Source organism: Petaurus breviceps, unplaced genomic scaffold, assembly GCF_028583685.1.
Source record: "Petaurus breviceps papuanus isolate PSGF00001 unplaced genomic scaffold, PetGlider_PUasm1.0 373, whole genome shotgun sequence".
Taxonomy (NCBI): domain Eukaryota; kingdom Metazoa; phylum Chordata; class Mammalia; order Diprotodontia; family Petauridae; genus Petaurus; species Petaurus breviceps.
This window is the reverse complement of record NW_027186299.1, coordinates 2,719,095-2,743,960: the sequence shown is the minus strand read 5'-3', so window position 1 is coordinate 2,743,960 and position 24,866 is coordinate 2,719,095. Positions and strand designations below refer to the sequence as shown.

Genomic DNA, 24,866 nt, shown 5'->3' with positions numbered 1-24,866 from the left:
GAGACAGAGACAGAGAGAAATTTACAGTGAGTTTCCCTGAAAGAGGCCTAATTTTTCAAACATACAGAGAACTGATTCAAATTTATAAAAATAAGAACCATTGCTCAAGTGATAAATGGTCAAAGGATATGAGCAGACAGTTTTCAGATGAAGAAATAAAAGCTACCTATAGTCATATAAAAATTCTCTAAATCACTATTAATTAGAGAAATGCAAATTAAAAAAAACTCTGAGGTACCACCGCATGCCTATAAGAATAAATAATGTGAGAGAAAAGGAAAATGACATATTTTGGAGGCGATATGGGAAAATTGAGACACTAAGACACTGTTGGTGCATTGCTAGCTGGTGTTAACTGATACAACTACTCTGTAGAATAACTGGGAACTATACCAAAAGGGCTATAAAACTGTGTATTACTTTTGACCCAGCAATACCACTATTAGGTCTGTATATCAAAGAGATGAAAGGAAAGGGGAAAGGATCTATATGTACAAAAATCTTTATAGTCACTCTTTTTATGATGCCAAAGAATTGAAAACTGAGGGGATGGCAATCAATTGGAAAATATCTAAACAAGTTGTGATATATGATTGTAATGAGATACTATTGTACCATAGAAATGATGAGCAGGATGCTCTCACAAAAACCTGGAAAGACTTACATGAACTGATGCAAAGTGAAATGAGCAGAACTAGGAGAACATTGTACACAGTAACAGTGACAATACTATACAATGATCAACTGTGAATGACAGCTATTTTAAGCAATACAATGGTCAGATAATTTTTAAGGACTTGTGATGAAAAATGCTATGCACTTCCAGAAAAAAAAAAAAACTGATGTAGCCTAAATGCAGGTCAAAGCATACTTTTTTTTAACTTCATTTTCCTTGTTTTTTTTTTTTTGGGGGGGGGGACGTTTTCTTTTTCAACATGACTAATATAGAAATATGTTTTGCATAACCACATATGTATAACCTACATCAAATTGCTTGCCTTCTGAATGAGGGATGAGAGGAGGAAAGGAGGGAGATATATACTTGCAATTTTTCTAAAATTAATATTAAAAATTTTTACATGTAATTGGGAAAAATAAAACATTAAATAAATATATTTTTAAAAATTCTAATGCCTTTCCTCTGTTATTTCCTATCAAAAGCTTTCTTGTCCTTAGGTGTTTGTATGCTGCATCTCCCATCACGAGCTTCTCGAGGGCAGGAATGTCTTTTGCCTTTCTCTGTAGCTCCAAATCTTAGCCCAGTATTGCTTGTTGACTAACATAGAAGGCACCTAATAAATGTTTACTGACTGACTTAGGGTTCACTTCAAACATTGCATTCTTCCTGATGCCTTTTCTGAGCACCCCCCCCCAAACGTTTAGTTTTAGCTCTTCTCCTTGAAGCACCTCGTACTAATCCACACTGTGTTATCTCAATTGTACTCTCCATCTCGACTCTGTATATGCTCAGCTATGTCCTTTGGCCTTCTCTCTTTGGTGGAGGCTCTATTCTTTGTCCTCGCCTCCTTGGTCCTGGTACCAAGCAGGTGCTTCATAAATGCTTGTGGGTGTGTTGCTTCCCAAATCTTTTCTCTTCTCCATCCTTTGCTTTTAATGGGCAATAACGATGAAAGCATCACTTATGTCTGATGGTCTTTGACCCAATGTGATATTCATCAAGTCTTCTCTGGGTTCCTTCATGCTGTATGACCCATGACCTGAGAATCACCAAAAGTGGGTGTAAGTAATCCACAGGCAATCATTAAGCTCCTCCTTTATGCCCAGGACAGTGTGGTGAGAGCAGCTGGATAAGCACATGGGAAAGTGACATCATCTCTGACTTCAGGGAGCTTACGTTTTAATGGACAAGTCACCTGGTGGACCTCACCACTTCTGTGGTCAGGAGACAAGTCACTACTTCCAATCCCTAAGCAGGGAAGCAACTGTCACCAGTCCTCCATCTACTCTTCCTCTTCCTCCTCCCCTTCTCTCTCTTCTCCTTCAGCAAAGAGAAAGATGAATACAGTAAAAATTAATTCTGGGGGGCGGCTAGGTGGCGCAGTGAGTAAAGTGCTGACCCTGGAGTCAGGAGGACCCGAGTTCGATTCCAGCCTCAGACACAACACACACACACACACACACACACACACACACCAAAGATTCTAGGGTCAAGACTACCTAGAGAAGAGGTGAGGAATCTGTAGCCTCGAGGTCACATGTGGCCCTCTAAATCCTCAAGTGTGACCTTTTGACTGAATCCAAACTCCACAGAACAAGGGGGTTGGTTCTAGGAACTTTGGATTCAGTCAAAAGGCCACACTTGAGGACCCAGAGGGCTATGGGTAGCCTCAAGGCCTCAGGGAGGCCATTGGTTCCTCACTCCTGGCCTAGAGTTAGGAAGACCTGAGTTTAAATCTGGCCTCAGATATTTACTAGCCGTGTGATCCTGAGTAAGGTACTTGCCCTCTGTCTGCCTCAGTTTCCTTATTAGTAACATGGGGATGATCATCGCAGGGTTGTCGTGAGGACACAGAGATGAGACTGAAAACATTTAGGTGCTGTATAAATGTTGCTTTGTGCTGCTGGGACCCTGGGATCTCTGGCCCCAGCTTCCTCCTCTGTTAAAAGAAGGGGCTGTGCCAGGACACCCCAGTGGCCTTGGAGCTCTACAAAGCAAGGTCACAAAGGCAGTGTCTAGACCTGAGAATGGAGCCCCAGGCTGGGCCCACTCCACCGAGTGGTTTAGTTTGCTAAAGGATGTTCGTGGTTTGGTCCTTATTGCAAGCCTGGGCTGGACGACTTCCTGTCTGAACAGAATAAACTTCATTTGCCTTTCTTTTTTCCATGTTAAGAGTGAAGGGGCCATGAAAGTTCCCAGAGAAAACAATGACTTGGACAGGAAGAGCATGAGGGATGTGGAGAGAACCAGCACTCGTCAGAGTGCCCAGGTGAGCCGCTCTGAGTGGGGCTGCAGACCTGCGAGTGTGAAGACATCAGGCAGGGGGTGGAAGGTTGCAAGGTCAGGAGGACAGGGCTGGGATAGGGCTGAGCTGGGCCGCTGTCCAGACAGGGTTTTAGGGGTGAAGTAGGAGCAGTGCGTCCCTGCTCCCCCTCCAGTGCGCAGTCCCGGGGTCCCAGGTGAGCCCACCGGAGACAGCTCCAGGTCTGACATGCTCGGCCCCTCTGGGGCCAGTCGGGAGGGGGCAGGGTGTCTGGCCACCACAATGACCCGTTTCTGCACAATCTTTCAGATGAGGCGTGCAGTCAACCCGATTCACTCGCTAAGGCGTTGTTCGATGTGGTGTTTTTCATCGTATAGACGGTGTCTTGGCCTGGGTGCTGTGGAGGGAGCACTGCTTCTGGGCCCCTTCCGCAGCCTGACTGTTTATTTATATATGTGCCTGTTGTGGGAGCAGGGACAGCAGGCCATCATAATCAGGGTGAGCAGAGAGCACACGACCCGGTTTCCAGGGGAGCCAGAGGCCCTGTGGGGGGGGAAGGGAGTCACAGGGCAGAGCAGGCTGCCAGCAGGGCCAGGGGTCACCCCTTTCACCCCCCACCCCACGCTCGCTCATGTCAGAAGCTGATCGCAGAGCAGACCAGCTGTTTCGAGCCCTCAGAGCTGCTTGCTATCATCAGGCACTGCTGGACATGCATTTGACCCTTGGCACCTGGTCCAGGCCTATCCTTGGAACAGGAGAAGAAAGAATCCGTGGTGATGGGGATGGCAGGGAGCCAGGGGGCTCTAGGCCACAGGAAGTTTTCTTTGATCCTTGGTTCTGGACATCGTGCCCCAACCACCATCCCCTGCCAGTGAATCTAGGTCCAGGAGGAACTGAGGATGGGGGTGGGGGGATAGAGAGCCACGCATGGGGGGAGGTGGAGGTGAGCAGATAGTCAGCAAGGAAGGGAAGGGGACAAGGGAAGTCATCCAAGCAAGGCTGCCTCCTGTTTACAACTGGTCAGGCTGTGTGTGTAGAGCAGCTGGGCAGAGGACCAATGGCCCCTTCTCCTGTCTCAACAGAGCATAACCCAGGAGTATGTTATGCTGAAAAACGACTCTCAGAGAAGCCTCCGGCAAGGCCGGAATTCACGGGTCTCTGTCTCAGAGGATACCAAAGGCCGGAACGTGAGGGTACGAGTGAGGAAGAAAGGGGAAAGGGCTGGGGTGGGGAGAGGCGATGGGAACACTGAGGGGCAGTGCCAGACTGTGGGAGGCCACCTGAGCACAGGCAATGGGCAAAGAGACAGAGCGACCCCCCCCCCCCCCCTGCCCAGGTACCCTGGGACCAGGAGTCTAAGAGTCATCCACAACACAAAGGGAGGGAACAAGCATCATTAAGTCCCCACCATGTGCCAAGCACCCAAGCACTGTGGTGAGCACTTTGTAAAACTCATCTCATCTGTTCCTCAAAACATCCCTGCAAAGTGGGTGCTGTTATTGTCCCCAGTCTATAGGTGAGGAAACTGAGGCAAGCAGAGGCTGGATGCTTTGTCCGGGTCACTCACCTAGAAAGGGTCTGAGGCTGAATCTGCACTCGGGGCTTCCTGAGGCCAAGCTCACCAGGGCTGTGCACCCTTCAGGGGGGAATCCTCCTGCCCTCCTCTCCCCACCACTTGGGCCTGGCCACACAATCAGGAGCATCTCTCCAGGCTCTCTGCTGGGGTCTTTCTATCCTTGGTGCTTGTTTCAGCTATTGGCAGTGAGAGGGGGGTCACAGATGTCAAAATGTCTTTGCTTAGGTTGGGGTGGGGGGCAAAGCTGAGCTGGCTTCTGTCTTTGCTTCCCAGTCTCTGGCCCAGAGAGGGCAGGACAAAAGTGGCTCGTGGGGAGCAGCCCCCCAACCTAAGGAAGGCAACAGACAGCAGGAGGTCCTCAGCTGAGCCAACCAGTCCGTGGCACCAGTCCCAGAGGGGTGCTGTCCTTGGCTACAGAGGCTCGCTAGGCCAGACTGGGGAGGGGACAAGGGCAGGCAAGGGAATAGAACCTGTCAGACCGAGCCCTGGAGTAACCTGGGGAAGAGAAAGGGAAACAGTGACCAAGGCTCTTTGCCAAGAGCAAGCCATCTTGGAGGAAGCTGACTTCCTGATCTGACAAGGACACGAGGGGGAAAAGATGAGAAAGGGGCTCTAAGAGAGCCCTCGGCATCCCTGGGGCAGGGGCAGAGGCCCAGTGGCACCGCTGCCATCTCCCCGGAATGTGGGGATCATTGGACCGCCTCTCTACAGGGCCATGTCTGGGGCACCAGTCCTGGAGTCAGGAGGACCTGAGTTCAAATCCAGCTTCAGGAATTTACTAGCTGTGGGGTCCGGGCATAGCATTTCACCTGTCTGCCTCAGTATCCTTATCTGTAAACTCGCAACAACAGCTCCTACTTCCCAGGGTTTTGTGGATCAAACGAGATGGCGCAGGCCTCAAAATACCACAGAAAGGTCAGCGATTCTTATCACTACTGCCATTATTGTGGACAGTCAAGCTGGGTAGCCAAGTCCTCCAGTTCTCATCCCTCCCATCTCACAAAAGAGCAGACAGGCCAAAAGAAATCAAGTGACTCGCTCAGGGTCATGCTGGCAGTGCCAGCCCAGGGCCCTAGGGTCTCAAAGGCCTCATTCTAGCATGAATATTGAGCAGATTCAGAGCTCCTCCTCCCTCTCTCTGTCTCTATTATACACACACACTCTCACTCACACTCATCCATACACACTTTCACACATACACAATCACATACACATACTCACACAACACACACATGCACACACATACACACACTCACACACACTTACACCCGCTCTCACACACAATGCTCACTCATACAACACATGTGCACACACACATGCTCACACATGCTCACTCACACAACACATGCACACATGTTTACACACACCTTCACACTCATACACATGCACTCACACACTCGTACACACTCACATACATATACACTCACACACATATACACACACACGTACACAATGCTCACTCACACTCATACAACACACATGCACACACGGGTACACATGTGCACACACATATTCACTCACGCACAGTTACACTAACACACACATGCACACACATACATACATACACACTCACACAACACACAATGCACACACAGGCACACATGTGCACATACACTCACACACCCTTACAGTTACACTCACATACATTCACACACATGCTCACTCACACAACACACATGTGTGCACACATGTACACACATATACACTTACTCATACTCACACACATATGCACTCACAGTTATACTCACACAACATGCACATGCACACACATGTATACATGTGCACACACACATACTCACACACTCACACAGCACTAGACAGGGCTGTCTTAGGCACCGACTGTGCCTTCTCTGCAGCACCCCTTCTTCCAGAAGGTTATAAATGAGGGTGTACAGGTTTGGGACAGGGGCAGGGGGAGGATAGGAGAGGCATGTCTAAAGCCTGTGAACATTCTGTGAATGAATGAGGCATCGCCAGATTGAATCTGGAATCTGTTGCATCTGGGAGCTTGTAAGGGCAGCTGCTCTGTGCTCAGGGGAGTGCGTACTGCATCAGGGGCCTAGGCTACTCCAGGTGTGCTTGTGTTGGGGGAAGGAGGAGGAAGAGGAGCCTGGGGTCAGGATGCACCACTCACTTAGTCCATTGCTCCTGTCTCCAGCAATCCAGCATCAATGTGAACTCTCGAGTGTCCATCGTGGAGCCCGGGGAGAAGCTGCCTCATTCTACTTTGTCTGCTGTGCAGACTCCTGAGAAGGCACCCAGCCCTCCTCAGGAGCCAGAACAGCCTCCAACTCCACCTCTAATCCCACCCCCACCCCCAGCCCCGCCTCCACCCTCGTCTCCAGCCTCAGAGGTGTTTAAGGCCCGGTCATCCCAGGAATGGAAGAGCTCAAAGTCCTCACTCACCCAAAGCCTCAGTGAAGACACTGATGGGGACGTTTCCAACTGGACGCCCGGCCGGCCCAGGCCAGTAAGCACATCCACTTTCCCCCTTCCCCAGCTCCGGGGGCTCAGGGAATGCCTAGGGCCTCCCCTGCCCCTCCAGCCAGCCAGACGCTGACACCCCAAGTTGTTTTCTTCCTCTGAACTCGGACTCCCCGTTCTCCCGTTGTTCTTTACCCTCCTTCATGTGACCCTTTGTCCATCCTCCCTACTTGTTGCCTCATTGCTTCTCTCTTCCTCCACCAGTCCTTTCTGTCTATCCATCCCTCCATCTTTCCACTTGTCTCCACTGATCCATCAGTTCCACCCATTTGTCTTCCCTTCCCTCATTCACAATCAACCATAATCCATCCAACCAGCCAACCCACCAACAGCTGTCCCACCTCCAGTCCTATACCATCCCGCACCCTTATTTCCCTCTTCCTGTCCGTCCCACCTTTCTTCCTCTAGTGATTCTTGACCCACACATGTTTCTGTCCACCCCTTCCTGCAGCCCAAACCTAAGAATGCCATCACCATCGCTGTCTCCTCCCGGGCACTCTTCAATATGGTGGAAGACAGTAAAATCTTTGAGAATGAAGGACTGGAGAAGTACATGGCATACCAGATCACCAATGAGAACGTCATTCTGAGTCCTGGACCCGCCTTTGGCTTCGTCAAGGTACCAGTCCAAGGGCAAGCTGAGAAATGCCTGAGCCAAACTCTTGGCTCTGCTCAATGAGGGGTGAGGCTTAATGATCTCTTGGAGCCCTTCCAGGGCTGACACTCTATGACCATGTGACTCTCCATCATCTACTCCCCTAGCCTAGACCAAGTAGACTTGAAAGTCTTCAGAGATGATTGAAGCCAGGGGAGCTGACTAGATCCCCAAGTAAATGGTAGAGAAAGTGAAAGTACTAACAACCAGGGATGCTGGGAAAGGTCTCACTGAAGAAGTGGTGCCCGTAAGCAAACGATGGGTTCTGTTAGGAGAGGAGGCAAGGAGCAGGTGGATTTCAGATACAGCAGACACTCTGGAGAAGACATGTGAAATGACAAATGGGACACTGCATATGGGAAGCATCCAGCAGCCCAGTCCGACTCAAACATACACTATGGAAAAGTAAAGAATATGAAATATGACTGAAAAGATAAATGAATCTTAGATTAGGGGAGGAGAGGGGGGCAACAAGCATTTATTTGGTGCCTGCTGGTTGCCACACACTGTGCTGACCACTCCACAAATGTTATCACGTTTGATCCTCACAAAAGCCTTGGGAAGTGGGTGCTATTATTGTCCCCATTTTACAGATGAGAAAACTGGGCAGATAGAGGTTAAGTGATTTGCCCAAGATCACAGAAAGAATAAATGTCTGAGGTTGGATTTGAATTCAGATCTTCCTGATTCTGGGCACAGTGCTCAGTTAGGTGGAGTTTGCAAAGGTTTTAGATGCAAAAATGGGGAGTTTGATAATCAGACACCATCACAGTCTTTGAGAAGAAGAGTGATATCATGAAACCTACATTATAATACTATCAATTTGGCAAGATTGTGGTGAGAGACTAGAATGGGTAAGAAAACCAGTTAGAAATTTATTGCAATAGTCTCAGATGAGAGGGGATGCATGGTTGACCTAGGAGGGTGGCTACAGGAGCAGAGAAAAGGGAGAAAATTCAAGAGACAAGGATGGGAATGGGATGAACAAGACTTGGTTTGGTGGATAAAGGGAGAGTAGGGCAAGAATCATATTTGTCTTTTGCATGTGTTAGGGATGACAGCATGTTGTCCAAGTGTAATTATTCCACAATCAGTTTAAAAATCTGGCCCTGGAGGTTGGGAGAGTTCCTGAGGCTCAATAAATAGGTCTGTAAATCATCTGCTTGGTAATGAGAGGAAGTAGAGAAAGAAGAGAAAATACTCAGGACAGAACCTTGGTGAGCAGCCACACATGGGTAAGAAACCCACAAAAAGGCCTGAGGAAAAAAAGTCAGATGAGAGAACCAGGAGAGATCCATGGTACAGAAGCCAAGAATGAGAGTGTCTGAAGGAAAGGAGTGGCCGACGGTGTCCGAAGCTACAGAGAAACCAAGGTTAGGTGGAGAACCTGATGAGAACGTGAGGCCACTGAATTGAACAGTTAAGAGATCACTGGTACCGTGAGTCATTGAGCAAAGAAGCAAAAGTGAGTGATATCTCTGGAGGGGCAGGCACTGACTGACAACGAGCTCTCCAAGGGTGTGTGCTATACAATAGGCCTGGAACATGCAAGTTTTGAAGGACGGGTAAGACCTGACTGTAGGGAGTGGCGAAGGGGTCATCCAAGAGGGAGAAGGGGAATAAAAAAGAAAACAGGGTAGAAACTGGGGTCAAGGACACAAATGGAAGGATTCACTTGACCAGGAAAAGGCATCATCTATCCTCACCTGGAAGATGGTGAAGATTAACGTCTTCACTAAAGAAAAGGAAGGATTTTAAGTGGTGGGGTGAGAGGGAGAGCCTCCTCGTAGTATCTAAATTTGGAGACACACACAGTCTTCTCTGTCCTCCATTCTGTGTAGATTTAAAAAAAAGTGATATTCCAGCATATGCGTTTGAGCCATGAGCAGTGTGACCTTTGAAAGATTTTTGAGACAGGGAGAGATAATGAAACACGTGCACAAAGCACTTTGCCAATGATCAGTGCTAGGAACACTTAGAACAGTGCTGGGCACTTGGGGGTAGTTAAGCACTCCAAATGGCAGAAAATTCATCTTTTCTAAGTTGGGAGGGAGCATGAAAATTAAGTCAGTAACCTTGACTCAGATTCCTGAGGGAAATTATACAGTATATTGTTAAAAGGATGGTTACTGAACCAAGAAAGAAGTGATCACAAAGGTAAAGCATGTCTTCATCAAGAGTAAGCCATGCCAGACTACAAGGTGCTGTACTAATAAATTAGGAAGAATGCGACATTGTTTACCCAGGTTTGGGCAAAACTAATGTCTCTCACGCTGTTCCTCCAGAGCTAACAGCACAGTCTGGTGAACTCAGAACTGAATGAGAAGACATATTCCCTTCGTTGTCAAACAAATGGCCTGATGGCCAGCCTAGGCACCGAGGTTTGGATAATAATGTGAGAGGAGGCTCCCAGCAGAATGTGGCAGGTCTGACAGTCTTCTCTTTGCCTGGGATAGATGGCCTGTCCATCTAACTGGCCAATGACTCAAACAAAGAATGAGGAGGCAGCTCATTGGATGATGGAGCTGGATCCAGAAAGATCTTGGCAAAAGAGAACAACAGGCCAAGGAGAGTAAGATTCACTTCAAAAGAGGCAGAAACAATGAGTTTCACAAGTACATAGGTGGGCAGAAGTGGCTGGACAGAGGCTCATCTGAAAACTAAGAACAACAGAGGGTTAAGGGATTTAGTGGTCTATACCTTTAATACAAATCAACAATGTGAAATGGTAACCCAAAAGGCTAATGCCATCTTAGATATACTAAGAGAAGAATGGAGCCCAGAACCAGGAAGGTCACAGGCCAACCACCCATGGCTCTGTGCAGACCATGTCCAGAATATGGCATGAAGCTCTAGGTGTCACATTTAGGAACAAAATTAGTATGTGGGAAGAATCTAGGGAAATGCAACTAAGATGATGGTGGTGGTGGTGGTGATGATGATGATGGTGATGATGATAGTGATGAGGAAGAGGATGGTGGTGATGATGATGATGGTAATGGTGATGAAGATGATGATGATAGTGATGAGGAAGAGGATGATGGTGATGAAGAAGATGAGGAGGAGGATGCTGCTGGTGGTGACGGGGATGATGAACAGTATGTACACAGGGCTTTAAGGTTCATAAAATGCTTCATATGCATCATCTCATTTGATCATCACAATAACCCTGTGAAGTAGGTGCTGTTACTGTCTTCATTTTATATATAAAAAAAGAGGCTCAGTGAAATTAAGAGTCTAGCCTAGGGTCAGACCGGTTATTAAGTGTCAGGATCAGAACCCTTCGTCTTGGCTCCAGTTCCGGCCCTCCCATCCACTGTGCTGTCCAGCATTTATAAAGGCTTTACATACTGTCCACATCAGGACATTCTGGATGAATTGGGGATATTTAGATAGTAGACAGAGACACCAGGAAGGACAAAACAGCGGTGTCCAAGTCTTTACACTTGTTTCTGCCTGGCCCTAGAAGTCAAAACTTAGCAACAGAGAGTCATTGTGGAGAGGCCATTTTACATCAAGCCTACAGCTAGAGCTGCCCCAAAGTGAAAGCAACTGTCTATGTCAGAAGGCTTTTCTCCCCAGGAATTCTTTGGGCAGGCGTGAGATGAGCCCTTGTCAAGTCTATCATGAAGGGGGCTGTTGTTCACATGCCAGATGGAGGAAAGCACTTCTGAGGTCTAGTTTTCAGTAACTCATGCATGCTAGAGGCAAGACTGAAGCTCAGGCCTGCTGTGACCCCAGGCCTGGGGCTCTCTGTGTGACACCTAATTCGCTCTAGGAAGTTCCTTGCCTAAGCTCCTGGGGATAGTTTTTAATGGTAGAGCTGGGACCAGAGCCCACATCTACCTCTTAGTCCAGTGGATATTCTCCCACTGTACCACAGCTACCTGCCCCAGAGGACATCTCATCTCTGACTCATTCTGGCTCAGTGACTTTTAGAACCCCCAGACAACATCACTGGAGGGAGGGGGCTTCCTCACCTGGGATTTATTTATACTAGTGCAGTCATAGGCCCAATCCCTGCCACCTTCTTCCTCAAAAAAGCAAATGTTTCCCACCTGTTTGTGCTTTTTTGGGGGGGGGGGCTGGGGGGGGTAGGGAGGACCACAAGAGGTAGCCAACTAGGCAGAGAAGCAGGTCTGGCCAGGGAGATGGGCAGGCTGTTCCCCTCCTTTGTCAGTGGCCAGTCTCTGGCCTGCCAGGCTGACACAGGCACCTTGATGTTTTTGACCCACAGGCCCTGCAGAATGTCAACGCCAGACTGCACAGTCTTTATCCCAGTGAACAGGACTTGTTTGATATTGTGCTGATGACTAATAACCATGCCCAAGTGGGGGTGAGACTCATAAACAGCATCAATCACTACGGTAAGTAAGTCAAATAAACACCGTGCGAAGACTGTGTCTGTGGCCCAGGCTGGCGGCCTGCGGACTCTGCTTCCTGCCACCTGACTGATGTGGACACGCGGGCCGCAGGAAAGTGTTTATTTGCATATGTCAGAACGAGAGCCACCATGTGCGTTTCCAACTGCGGCAGCAGGCCTTGGCCCAAAGCTCTGGCCTTAACTTGTCAAGGTCTTAATCCCAGGCCCTGCAATATACTTCTGTTTTCTGTTTTGTTTTGTTTGAAACTTCTGAACTTGACATCAATGAACTGTCAATCACGAGGCATTCTTTCTATGATCAAACAACTCATTCACCAGTAAAACATGTTAAACTTGTTAAACATTTAACTAGGTTCACCTCTTTTATCCTACCCTCACCACCTAGAATTTTAGACTCTCAGAGCTGGAAGTGACCCCAAAGATCATCTAGCCCAGCCCTTACGTAAAACTCAAATCTCTTCCAAAATATGACAGGACAGTGGTCATCCAGCCTCCCTTAGGGGACATCTGGTGAAAGAAGCACTATGGAACCTGCCCTTCCTTCCTCTACCTCTCTATCTCCTCCTGTCTTCTACCCCTCCACCCACACAGACATTCACACACATATATACAGACACACAGACACACAGATGTGCACACACATACAGACAGACACACACATATGTGCACACACATACACACAGGCATACGCAGATGTGCACACACATATACACATAGATATGCACACACATACACACATGCACACACACATACATACATACACACACAGACACAGACACACAGCCCCATACCTTCATTTTAGATGGAACATTCTATTCATTAAATCCCACTGAAAGTGTCATCTTTGAGCTTGAAAAATCAAGGAAATGGCCCTGAGTCTGTCTATTTGAGGCAAGACTTGGGAATGATGCTTAACACCCTCTTTTTGACTTGTAATGGCGAAAGTTGAATATAAGTCATTCTACCATTTGCTCACTTTGATACAAAGGGAAAAACAAACAGAAATAACCTCTTATCATTTCTGCAAGTAACTCTTGCCCAATCAAAACTGCAGCGCGGGAGCCACAGCGAGAGAAGGGAGCTGCAAGGCCATTTGCTGACTCGAGCCCCGCTGCAGCTCTCCAGACTCTGCCTGTGGGCTGCTCCGGCCACCTTCAGCACAGCCCTCACTGGTAGGGAGCATTTCCTTTGTCAAGAGCCCAGTGTGACCTCTGGGAAGCTTCTACTCCTCCCTCCTCATCTCTCCCTTTGGAGCCAAGCAGCAGAAGCGCTCCACCATTCTTCCATTGGACTGTCCTTAAATACTAGGAGACAGCTTGCCTGTCCCCCTCCCCTGTACTTCCTGAAGAGGAAACACTCACAGCCTCTCCAGTGGATCTTTGGTGGGCATGGGGTCCAGTCTCTACAATTTCGGCCATCCCAGTCAGTAAATCCTACATAGTCTGTCATGATCCTCCCATGAGACTGCACATAGTCAGCCAAACTCACTGAATCCCACTAAAAGAACAAGAGAAGGGATGGAGACAGACTGGAGGATCTGACTCACACCAGTACAGGCCCTTCCCCTACAACACCCCACACAAATGGTCATTTCTCCAGAGGACCATCTAGGTGGAAAGGAAGTGCCTTCCACTTCTGTATAGCTTTAATTATTTGGAAGCACTTCCTGATTCAGGAAGACGTGGCTGTAAGGGATGCATAATAAAGTAAGGAATTTGGAATGAAGGTTCTACACATACAGTCCTGCCAGATTCACTTTGCCCTTTTGTTCTAAGCCCCAGGACCCAACCTATTCCAAGGGCATGTGCACACAGAAACTGAGAGAAGCCTTATCACCCTAGACAGCCATGGCTCCTTGGTGGTTTTCTTGAATAAAATGTCCAAAAGGATTTGAGAAGATGCAGGCTGACTAGGGACTAGTCAAGGGAATGGACAAGAATTAAAGCTATTTCCTAACCCTAGGTCAGACAGTTGGTTGGGTCTAGAGATGCCCAGGAACATTGAAAGAAAAATACGAAGAGAGCTTCAGCATGCATGTGCTGGCTCCTTCACTGGGTACAGACCGTAATGGCTTTAGTTTGTGTGGACTAGAGGAGCTTCAGCCCTTCTGGTGTGGGAGAGGTTTACCAGCAGGTGGTAGCAGAAAGCAGCAGATGGACTAGCTTTGCTGAAAACCATCAGAGGGCAGCAAGAAGCAGTTCAGTGAATGCCCCACACAGCTAGAGACCTGGAAAGACAATGGGCAGAGACGTGATCCCAACAGCAATAAGCATGATCCGAGAAGACTGGTAGGGTGCCCCGGCCCTGCATCTACACTGGCCACAAGGGCTCTACAGTACCGTCCCTGGGGAGATGGCCCACCACGAGTACTCCCTTCTGTGCGCCCTTCTGAGAGAGGACTAGGGACACAGTGTAGGAAGCAATCCTACACTTCCTCAGTGAATAGCATCCAGTCACCTGGCTACGCTCAAGGCCCACTGCTGGGTGCTTGGGAGAACAACACTGACACTGTAGATAAGGGTAAAGAAGGAGACACACACCACGTTCCAGATGTTCAGTGGGTTGATACAGCCCAGGACAGCACCAGCACTTGGGGATGCAAATGTGGAGAAGCCTCTTCCAGATTACAAAGCACTTTCACATCCACTAAATAATTGACCTCCTGATGACCACTGAAGGAATGCAAGTCACAAGTCATTTCTCTTCTTCATAGGGAGAAGGCTGTGATGGGTTTAACGGCCATGCCCAGGGCACACAACGTGCAAGCTGCAGAGCCAGTCCTTGAACAAATGTTGGGGCAGTGTCCTTTCCACGAGAGCAGGGTACCTTTTTGTACGGGATGGCTTGGATTGACATTGAGACTCACACAGATTTTTGCTGGTTTCCCACTGACTTAAAAAAAAATCCAACTCTACTTGTTTTGGGAGGCCCTTGTTAGAATGATTCTCATCAATGCATGAAGTTTAAATGGGCCAGCAAACAATACGTCAACTCAGGGAACTGACTATGTCTGTCTGTGCACGTGTCTCTGTGTGTTTGTGTATGTTTATCTGTGTCTATGTGTATCTCTGTGTGTACTTGTGTGTGTCTATGTATGTCTGTATGTGTCTGTGTATATGATTGTTTCTTCTGTATATGTGTGTATATGTGTGCATCTCACTATGCCTATGTGCGTGTATCTGTGTGGGTCTGTGTGTGTTTGTATCTATACCTACATGTGTCTATGTGTGTCTCTCTGTGTCTGCACATGTGTGTCTGTGTTCCCACCTTTAATGGACTGAAACATTCTAATGCTCAGTAGTGAATTTCACACCAAAAGGTTTCAGGAAGAAGGAGTTTGATGCTTCATAGTTTTCTAAGCTTAGTCACTGGGAAGTGAGGCAGGTCCAATAAATGTTGCAAAGAGACACTTTGAGACCATGCAGTAGGTAGGGGAAGGAAGGGAGGAGAATAAGCATTTATAAAGCACCTACTATGTGCTAGGCACTATGTGAAGTTATTTAATAAATATTCTCTAATTTAATCCCTATGACACCCTTGGGAGGAAGGTGTTATTTTTATCCCCATTTTATAGTTGAGGAAACTGAGGCAGTCACAGGTTCAGTGACTTGCCCAGGGTCACACAGCTGGTACGTGTCTGAGGCCAGATCTGAACTCAGGTCTTCCCGACTCCAGGTCCAGTGCTCTGTCCACTGTGCTGCCAGCTGCCTCTGGTGAGAAAGTTTCCTAATTAATGATGAAAACTGTCCAGAAGAGGAGTGGACTCTCTGACGAGGTGGTGTGCCTTTCTTCAGGTCTTCAGGCAGAGTCTGAACAGTTGGCACATTATACTGGGCATTTCTTTCTGGTGTAGGCCAGAACAGGTGGTGACTACGGTTCCTTAACAATCAAATTCTGGGGTTCTGTGAAGTCAGTTTTGTCTTGTTAATTTGAAATAGGTGACTAGCTTTTATTAGCACCTAGTCTTTGCCAGGCACTCTGGTAAATGTTGGGAATACAAAGAAAAGGGGAAAAAAGGCTGTGTTCTCACAGAGCTCACAGTTTAACAGGGGAGACACACGCAAACATGATGTACAAGCAAGCCAGAGGCAGGCCAGACTGAGGATTATCTCAGAGGAAGGCACTAGGGTCATGGGGCTTGGGGGCAGGCTTCTGGCAGAGGTGACACTGTATCTGAGACTTGGAGAAAGCCGGGGAAGCCAAGAATCGGAGACCAGAAGGGAGAATGTCCCAGGCCAGGGCCCAGCCAGAGAAGAAGCATTGAGGCAATGAGTGAGACAGGTGTGAGCAGGGAGCAGCCAGGAGACCAGTGCCTGGATCACCCCCCAGGACAGAGAGGGGAAGAAGCTGTGACAAAGATGACTAGTGGAAAAGTCACTGAATGAGATATCTGGTTTCAAAAGCTTGGTCTGCAGTTCCCTGTCTGTCTGACCTCAGCAAGTCCTAACCTCCTTGGGCTTGAGAATAACTGGGGAGAGAAATGTATTTCATGAACATGGAAATAGAGGGAAAGGAAGAAGGCAGCAGGAGGCTCTTCCAGCCCTAAAGCCACCTGCTTCTGCATTTCTTCTAGCAGGAGATCAAACAGACACTCAGGAGGTTTTCTAGATCCCATCGAGTGCCTGGAGTGGTGCTGGGAGGCAGGAGCCACACAGAACAAACACTCCATTTGATGAACAAAGACTCCAGGTCAAAGGCAGCCACAGACACTGGTAGCTCTGGGATCCTGGGCTAATTCTTCAAGACCTTTCCATCATTATGAGAGCCCCACTCTTCCCCTGAAGCTGACTACTGAAAAGTCACTTCCCTTTGTTGAGCTTTGGTATACTCAACCTGAAAATGGGAAGAAAAGAACCTACCTCCTCTAAATCATAATGTTACTCCAACCCAATTCAAGCACTTGTTGTATACATGTCACCATGCTGGGCTCTGACAAGAGAGAGAAAAAAAAAGAGGCCCTGCCCCCAGGGAACTTTATTCTATCAGGGTAGGAAAGAGGAAATTAGACACATGTGAGATATGAGTAATTTTGAGAGAGAATGAGAGACAGAGACAGAAAGAGGGAGAGATAGAGGGAGAAACAGACAGTAAAAAAAAACAAAAGGAGACCCAGGGATAGAGAGAGGGAGCAAAGTAAGGAAGGAGGAGAGAGGGAGAAGAGAGGACAGGAAATCAGGAAAGATCTCATGTAAGGGGTGGTAGCTGAGCTATAGTTTGAAGGAAACTAGGTATTCTTTGAGGAGGAAGAATGCATTGTACACATAGGAAGGAGAGATCACTTCTGCAAAAGCAAAGAACAGGAGATAGCATGTGATTGGTGTACAACTAGCTGGCTGGTCTGAGTGGAATGGAGAGTTTGTGAAAGGGAATGACATAAAATAAGCCTGGAAAATAGGTGGAAGTCAAATTGTGGATCACTCTGAAGGTTAGGCTGAAGGGCTTGCATTTGACTAGAGGCAATTGGGAATCCCTGAAGATTTGTTGTGAAGGAGCTAAAACATTTGATCTTTCTGAGCCACCTTCCAACATTTGGAAGATCAAATTAGCTAATATATAGTGAGCATCCTATAGGGCTCTGCACCTGGCCATTTTCTCCTTCTACCTACTTCACTTGGTGATCTCATCAGTCCCCATGGATTTAATTACTATCTTTATGCTAATGAGGAAGCTAAGTGGAACAATGGACTGGAGTCAGGAAGACCTGGGTTTAAATCTAGCCCCAGATACTTGCTAGCTGTGTGACCCTGGGCAAGTCACTTAGCCCTGTTTGCCTCAGTTTCCTCATCTGTAAAATAAGCTGGAGAAGGAAAAGGCAGATCTCTGCCAAGAAAACCCCCAATGGGTCATGAAGACTCAGACACGAGTGAAAACAGCTGAGCAACAACTTATGCTGATGAGTCTTAAATCTACTTCTCCAACCCTAACCCTCTGATGACTTCTGTTCTTAAATTTCCCATCAGACATCTCAATCGGATGTCCCAAATGCATCTTAAACTCAACATATACAGAACTCATCATCTTTCCCCTCAAACCCACCCTCCTCCTTTCTCTGCTACTGTTGAAGGCACCCCCACCCTCCCAGTGCCTCAGGTTTTCAACCTAGGGGTCATCCTGGATCCCTCACTTTCTCTCACCTACTCCGCCCATATCTAATTGACTGTATGCTGATTTGACCTCTGCAGCATCTCCCTAATACACCCCTTTCTCTTTGACAATGCTACCACCCTACTGCAGACCCTCATTCTCTCACAACTGGAATATGCCTGCCTCAAGTCTTTCCCCACTTCAGTTCATCCTCCATTCAACCACCAAAGTGACTTTCCTAAAGTGTAAGTCTGACTATGTCACCCTCCCCCTCAAACTCCAGTGGCCCCCTACCATATTCAGGATTAAATACAAAATCCTTTGGTGTTCAGAGTCTTTCATGACCTGTCCCCCTAAACACACATATGCACATGCACACACACACATCCCTTTCCAACATTCTTACACATTACTGATCCCCATATACTCTTCAAACTAGTCATAATGCCCTCCTTGCTGTTTCTCCAACAAGACACTCCCAACTTTGGGAATTTTTTTTCAGGCTGTCCCTCATGCCTGGAAGACTCTTCCTCCTCCTCCCCCCTGCCCTTCCTCCTGGCTTACCTGGCTTCAAGACCCAGATAAAATCCCATCTTTTACAAGAAGCCTTCTCAACCCAACTTGGTTCTAATGTCCTCCCTTTGTTAATCATTTACCATATATATATATATACATACATATATATATAGCTTGATTATAGTCATTTGCCTGTTGTCTCCTCCTTCAGATTATGAGCTCCTTGAGGGCAGGGACTGTCTCTTGCCATTCTTTAACCCCAAGCTCTCAGTATGGTGCCTGGAATATTACAGGTGCTTAATAAATCTGTGTTGATTGATTGGTTGAATATGTGATTATTATCACTATTATTTGTATATAAATGCTTACTGACTGACTGGAAAACAATTGTTGAATGAATTTGGGTCCATTCATTCTCAGCTGCCATGAAGGAAGCTTTAAAGAACTGATTTATTAAACTAATAACAGCTGTTGGGTAATAGGCGTTTTCAATACATGTTGTTGTTCTGTCATGTCCGACTCTCTGTGACCCCATTTGGGGTTTTCTTGGCAAAGACACTGCAGTGGTTTGCCATTTCCTTCTCCAGGTCATTTCTTAGATGAGGAAACTAAGGCAAACAGGGTTAAATGACTTGACCTGGGTCACCCAGCTAATCCCCAGCTAGTCAATGTCTCAGGCCAGATTTGAACTCAGGAAGATGAGTCTTCCTGACTCCAGGCACAGCCCTCTATCAACTGCACCACCTAGCTGCCCCTATTTATAACACAAAAGAATCAGTTGAAGAGTTTTACTTCTTAAGCAGATTAGCAAACACAACAGAGGTCTCCAACCATTCACAAGCACTGTACCTCCACGTGATCTCACTTCCATCACATGTAGGAAGACCATACTTTCCACCACAGATGATGCTAAAATCAGAATGACATTCATTCTCTTTTTCCCCTGAAATCATAGTGGGCATAACTTGTACTCTACCTTTTTTTATTTTGAAAGTACATTTAAAGAAGCATTGTTTAAGCACCTACTATGGGGCCAGGCCCTGTACTAAGCCCTGGGGATGCAAAGAAAGACAAAAATAATCCTTGCTCTCAGGGAGCTCCCAGTCTAATGTGGGAGACCACATGCACACAACTACCTACAAACATGATACAGAGAGGATCAAGTGGAGAGAATTAACATAGGGAAAGAAGGTACATTGGGAAGAGGCTTCTCACAGAAGCCGAGATTTGAGCTCAGATCCAAAGGAATCCAAGGCAGTCAGGACACACAGATGAAGAGGGAGGACATTCCAGGCATGGGAGCAGCCAGAGAAAATCCTTGGGGTTGGAGGATAGGTATGAAGTTATTCCCACTTCAGAAGTGAGGACACAGTCCATGATCACCAAAGAAGTAATTGTCCCAAGCAGGATCTAACCTGCCTTTCTCCTGACTTCAGGTATGACATTCCCAGGAGTCTGCCAAGTAGTCTGAAAAGAAATGACTCATTCAGTCCCACCACTTAGTGGCCAGTCTATTGAGGTTTGTTGTCATCCTGTAAATTCAATTCAATTAAACATCAATTAATGTCTACTGTGTGAAAGGACCTTCACCTGGAACTGAGGATACAGATACAAAATGCCTTCTGACTCAAAGATAATGAACAAATTCCAGCCCAGGTTCACGGAAGCCCAGGACATACTAAAGTTTTTTATGACTAAATGACCTCAGACTTCCCTTCTAGATCTAAAACACTATGAATCTATGAAACTTTATCACTAGTTATCATGAAAAGCCTACAAGAATCCTCTGAAGAAAATCTTTACATCATAGATTCAAAGTTTAAGCAGTACTTTCAATAGGTGATATTGCTAACGTTAGCCAGATTTGTGTATGTGTCCCTTCTATAACAGTGGTTTTCTTGTCTGTTCATAGGCTTATTAATTGACCGCTTCTGCCTGACTGGTGGAGAAAACCCTATTGGCTATCTAAAGACATATCTTACAAACTTGTATCTTTCTGCAGATTCTGATAAGGTACAAGAAGCCATAAAAGAAGGTATGGTTCTGTTATTTTGGTTTCTTTAATACTCCTTATCATTTAATTGAGACATTTACTTCAGTGTTGAAATGTAGAGATAGGTAGTAGATCTATAAATTCATTGGAATGCAGAGATCCCAGGTGAAGTAACTCCCTCCCTCAATGCAGGCTGGCATTTCTCTGCAACTAAAAGTCTGAGAAAATGTTGGGAGGCTGTGACTTCTCCAGGGTCAGACAGCTGGTACATGTCAGAGACAAGAGAACACAACTCTTCCTGGCTTTGAGGTAGCTTCTTTCTTCTCTACACCAAACTATACCACCCCTCTTTGAGTCATTTTTTCTTCTTTTGGCTAAGCAGTCATGATAGCTTCCAGCTTACCCCTAGGACTCAGTATTCTGTCCACTGGGTCAATGCTTGCACCCTATGGGCCCTACCCCCAAGTGACTCCCCACCATCCACCCCAACATGTGGTCACTCATCTGTAAATCAAACTGTTTCCCCCACCTCTTTCCCAAAGGAAACACACTCTTCCAAGAAGGAACAACTCAAAGAAATGATTGATGCAGCTCAACCTTTAGTGACTCCCTGTCATCCCTGAGATAAAGTCCAAACTCCTCAGGCTGCCATTCAAGGTGCTCTGTAATCTGACCCCAATTCCCATTTCCAGGCTAATGTTCTATATCAGCTTCTTCACATGAAAGCATTGCTTCACAGAGGCTGGTCTACCCATCATCACTGGGTTTCTGGTTTAACCTTTCCTCCTTGTTCCTGCCTTTCTCCATGACTCTTTCCCAGTCTTTATCAAGCCTACTTCCATGCAATTCAACTTGTCAAGCTTTATAAAGTGCCCAATACATACGAGGCCCTATACTGTGATGAAAATAACACCTCCTGACCCTCAAGGAGTCTGATGTTTGGGGGAAGAAGAGGAAAGGGAAACAAGCACCAGAAAGTTCAATGCCCATAACCATCCCTGCTCACTTCAGCTTATTGATCCTTAATCCATATTGCTGGAAAATGAGTTTTAGCTTAGAGCTGGAAGAGACCTCAGAGATCATGTGATTCAAGCAGTTCATTTTATGTGTATTAGAGAATTACTGTGATGACCCTGATCCATTGAGTGTAATGGACCCAACTACCAACTTTATGAGATTGTACAACGTGATAGACTGGCACAAGGACCAACAAGGCATTTAAACTTGGGAGAAGTTCCATGTGCCCCCAACACGGGCAGAAAATGGATCCTTCTTGTCTCGTTCACTCTCTGTTTACAGGTCTCTTACTTCTCCCCTTCCTCTCCCTGCCCATGCAGACAGGCTTGTGATTACTAATCCTTGTCTGACTCACATCAACTAGCATCGGACTCTGCCTTATAGACAAAAACTACTGGTCAATTACTTGACATATGGACACAGCCTGACCCAAACACATGGAATTAAGGGAGCCACATACAGAGGCATGTAGGGGTGAAGCTATGTGCGAGGCCCAGGTTACATGTCACAGGAGAAACAAAGAAGATAGAGCCTTTGTTGTCAGGGAGCCCACCGCCTAGAAGGGAGAATAAGGTATAGAAGTCTATGAGGGCAGAGAGGGAACAAGGACATACAACAAGAACTTAGAACAATCGAGACCCATCGAAGATAAAGACATACAAGGTGGTACCAATAAGGTGATCAAATCCAATTTAAATAGTGTACAAGACATGCCTACTATGCCAGGCACCAGGCCAGGTGGCTTACTTATGAGTGTGGAAGGGGCCCCAAACCCTGCTCCATTCATCTTTAGGATCTAACTCTGTGGCACATGGGAGGTTAGATGGAGCTTGGAAAGGAGGGGGACATATATGATCAAGAAGCTGGAGCTGTCATATAGACTGAGATGAGTCCCTTTCAGTCTAGAAAGAAAAACTTTTGGTGTGGAAGTGACCAATGCTTGTACCAAATCACAAAAGGTCCTCATAGAATGAAAAGAACCCTATTTCATCCAAATTGTCCAACAAGAGGCACTTAATAAATATTTATCAAGTGACAATAAGCATTTATGGAGTGGCTATTAAGTGTCAGGCACTGTGCTGGCTTCTGTGAATTCTTAATGCTCAGAGATCTTGAATTTCATTGACTCAAGAGTTTCATGTAATGGAGCAGTTCATAGCCCCATTCAGTGCACCAGGGGTCTTCCTTGCTTTCTCCCAACATTTTAAGGATGCAGAAGACAGCTTGAACATCTACCTATCATTTCTCATGTTCACCATGTGACCAGTCCATGCTTTCTTTCTGTCATACAATTCGGGGCTGACATTCTTTTTTTTTTTTTTAAAGCAATCGGGGTTAAGTAACTTGCTCAAGGTTACACGACCAGTTATTTCTGGGTGTGGTGCTGAGTATCTGAGCCCGGATTTGATCCAGGTCATCCTGACACTGGAGCTGGTGCTCTTACTCGCTGAGCCACCTGGCCGCCCCTAAGCAATTGGGGTTAAGTAACTTGCTCAAGGTTACATGGCCAGGTGTTTCTGGGTGGGTGCTAAGTGTCTGAGCCCAGGATTCGATCTCCAGGTCTTCTCAACACTGGAGCCGGTGCTCTTACTTGTTGTGCTACCTGGCCGCTCCCCTGGCCGACATTCTTTACTCTCATCTTTTGGAGCTGGTTTTATGTTGCAACTGGAATGAATGAATGCTGATTGAGTCTACTACAAAGTTTTGTTACATAATCTCAACTAGGCTCTCACTACAGCAAGGCAATCTCTTTTATATATCTCTCGCTGCTTCACTCTCCCATTCATCACAGCAATTTCCAACTTTTTCATCCCTCCCTAAACCTCCCATGACTCCTTCTCTGCTCCCCTCTCAACTGAGAACCTTGTCTCATATTTCACAGAAAAAAAAAATTAGACAATTCACCAAATTCCTCTCTTCCCCTTCTCCTCACCTCACATCACTCAATTACCATCCCCCACTATCTCTTCCTTTACCTCTGTCTCACATGAAAAGATGGTCCTCTTACCAAGGCAAACCCTCTACATGCACAATCAATCCCATTCCATCCTGTTCTCTCTTGCAGATTGCACCACTATCATCCTCACTTATTTCACTTATCTTTAATGCTTCAATTTCTCCTTGTCTACTGGCCACTTCCCTACTCCTTACACATATGTTCACATCTCACCAATCCTTTATAAACTCTGACTTAATTTGTCTATCCTTGGTCTCTGTGGTCCTATATCTCTTCTCCCTTTCAGGACTAAAGTCCTTGAGAAAGTCATCTACAAATGGTGCCTCCATTTCCTTTTCTCTCACCCTCTTAATTTACTAAAGCCTGGCTTATGCTGCTTCTTCTCCTCCTCCTTCTTCTTTCTTCTTCTCCTTCTCCTCTTCCTCTTTCTCCCTCTTTTTTCCTCCCCTCCTTCTTCTCCTCTTCCTCTATTTTTACTCTGGTTGTTAAGACTCTTAAATAATTTTCTTTTTCATTCTTGATATTTTATTTTTCCCAATTTCATATAAAACAATGTTTTTTTAAGCAATTGGTGTTAAGTAACTTGCCCAGGGTTACACGGCTAGTCTTTTTTGTGTAGGTGCTAAGTGTCTGAGGCCGGAACCAAACTCAGGGCCTCCTGACTCCGGGCCAGTGCTTTATGCACTGCACCACCTAGCCACCCCATATAAAATAATTTTAACAATACTTTTTTTTAATTTTTAGTTCCAAATTCTCTCTCTCTTTCTTTCCCCTGATACAGTAAGCAATTTGATATAGATTATAAATATGCAGTCATGTAAAACATTTCCACATTAATCATGTTGTGAAAGAAACCAGTTTTAAAAAAAGTAAGGAAAGTTTAAAAAGTATGCTTTGATCTGCATTCAGATTCCATCAGTTAATTTTTTGGAGATGGATAAGTCCTTCAGAATTGTCTTGGGTTAACTGTATTGATGAAAGCTGTTATTAACAGCTGATTGCTGTACAATATTACTGTTACTGTGTACTGTGTCTTTCTGGTTCTGATCACTTCACTTTGCATCAGTTCATGTAACAGGTTTTTCTGAGGACATCTTGCTTATCATTTTTTATAGCACAAGAGTACTTCATCACAATAATGTATTACAATTTATTCAGTTATTTCCCAATTGATAGGCATTCTCTCAATTACCAATTCTTTGCCATCACTAAAAGAGCTGTTATAGATATTTTTGTATATATTAGTCCTTTTCCTTTT

At 46.2% G+C, this 24,866-nt stretch overlaps 1 protein-coding gene across 1 annotated transcript in view; it reads left to right on the top strand.

Annotated features, from left to right (window-relative positions):
* NT5C1B (5'-nucleotidase, cytosolic IB) overlaps positions 1-24,866 on the top strand; it is a 40,222-nt gene that overhangs the window by 1,154 nt on the left and 14,202 nt on the right. Inside the window, exons 2-8 of the mRNA XM_069099340.1 lie at positions 2,556-2,948; positions 3,252-3,440; positions 4,025-4,129; positions 6,677-6,988; positions 7,454-7,621; positions 11,895-12,024; positions 20,554-20,676. Coding sequence (XP_068955441.1) covers positions 2,556-2,948; positions 3,252-3,440; positions 4,025-4,129; positions 6,677-6,988; positions 7,454-7,621; positions 11,895-12,024; positions 20,554-20,676 — 1,420 coding nt within the window. The remainder of the gene's footprint in view (positions 1-2,555; positions 2,949-3,251; positions 3,441-4,024; positions 4,130-6,676; positions 6,989-7,453; positions 7,622-11,894; positions 12,025-20,553; positions 20,677-24,866) is intronic.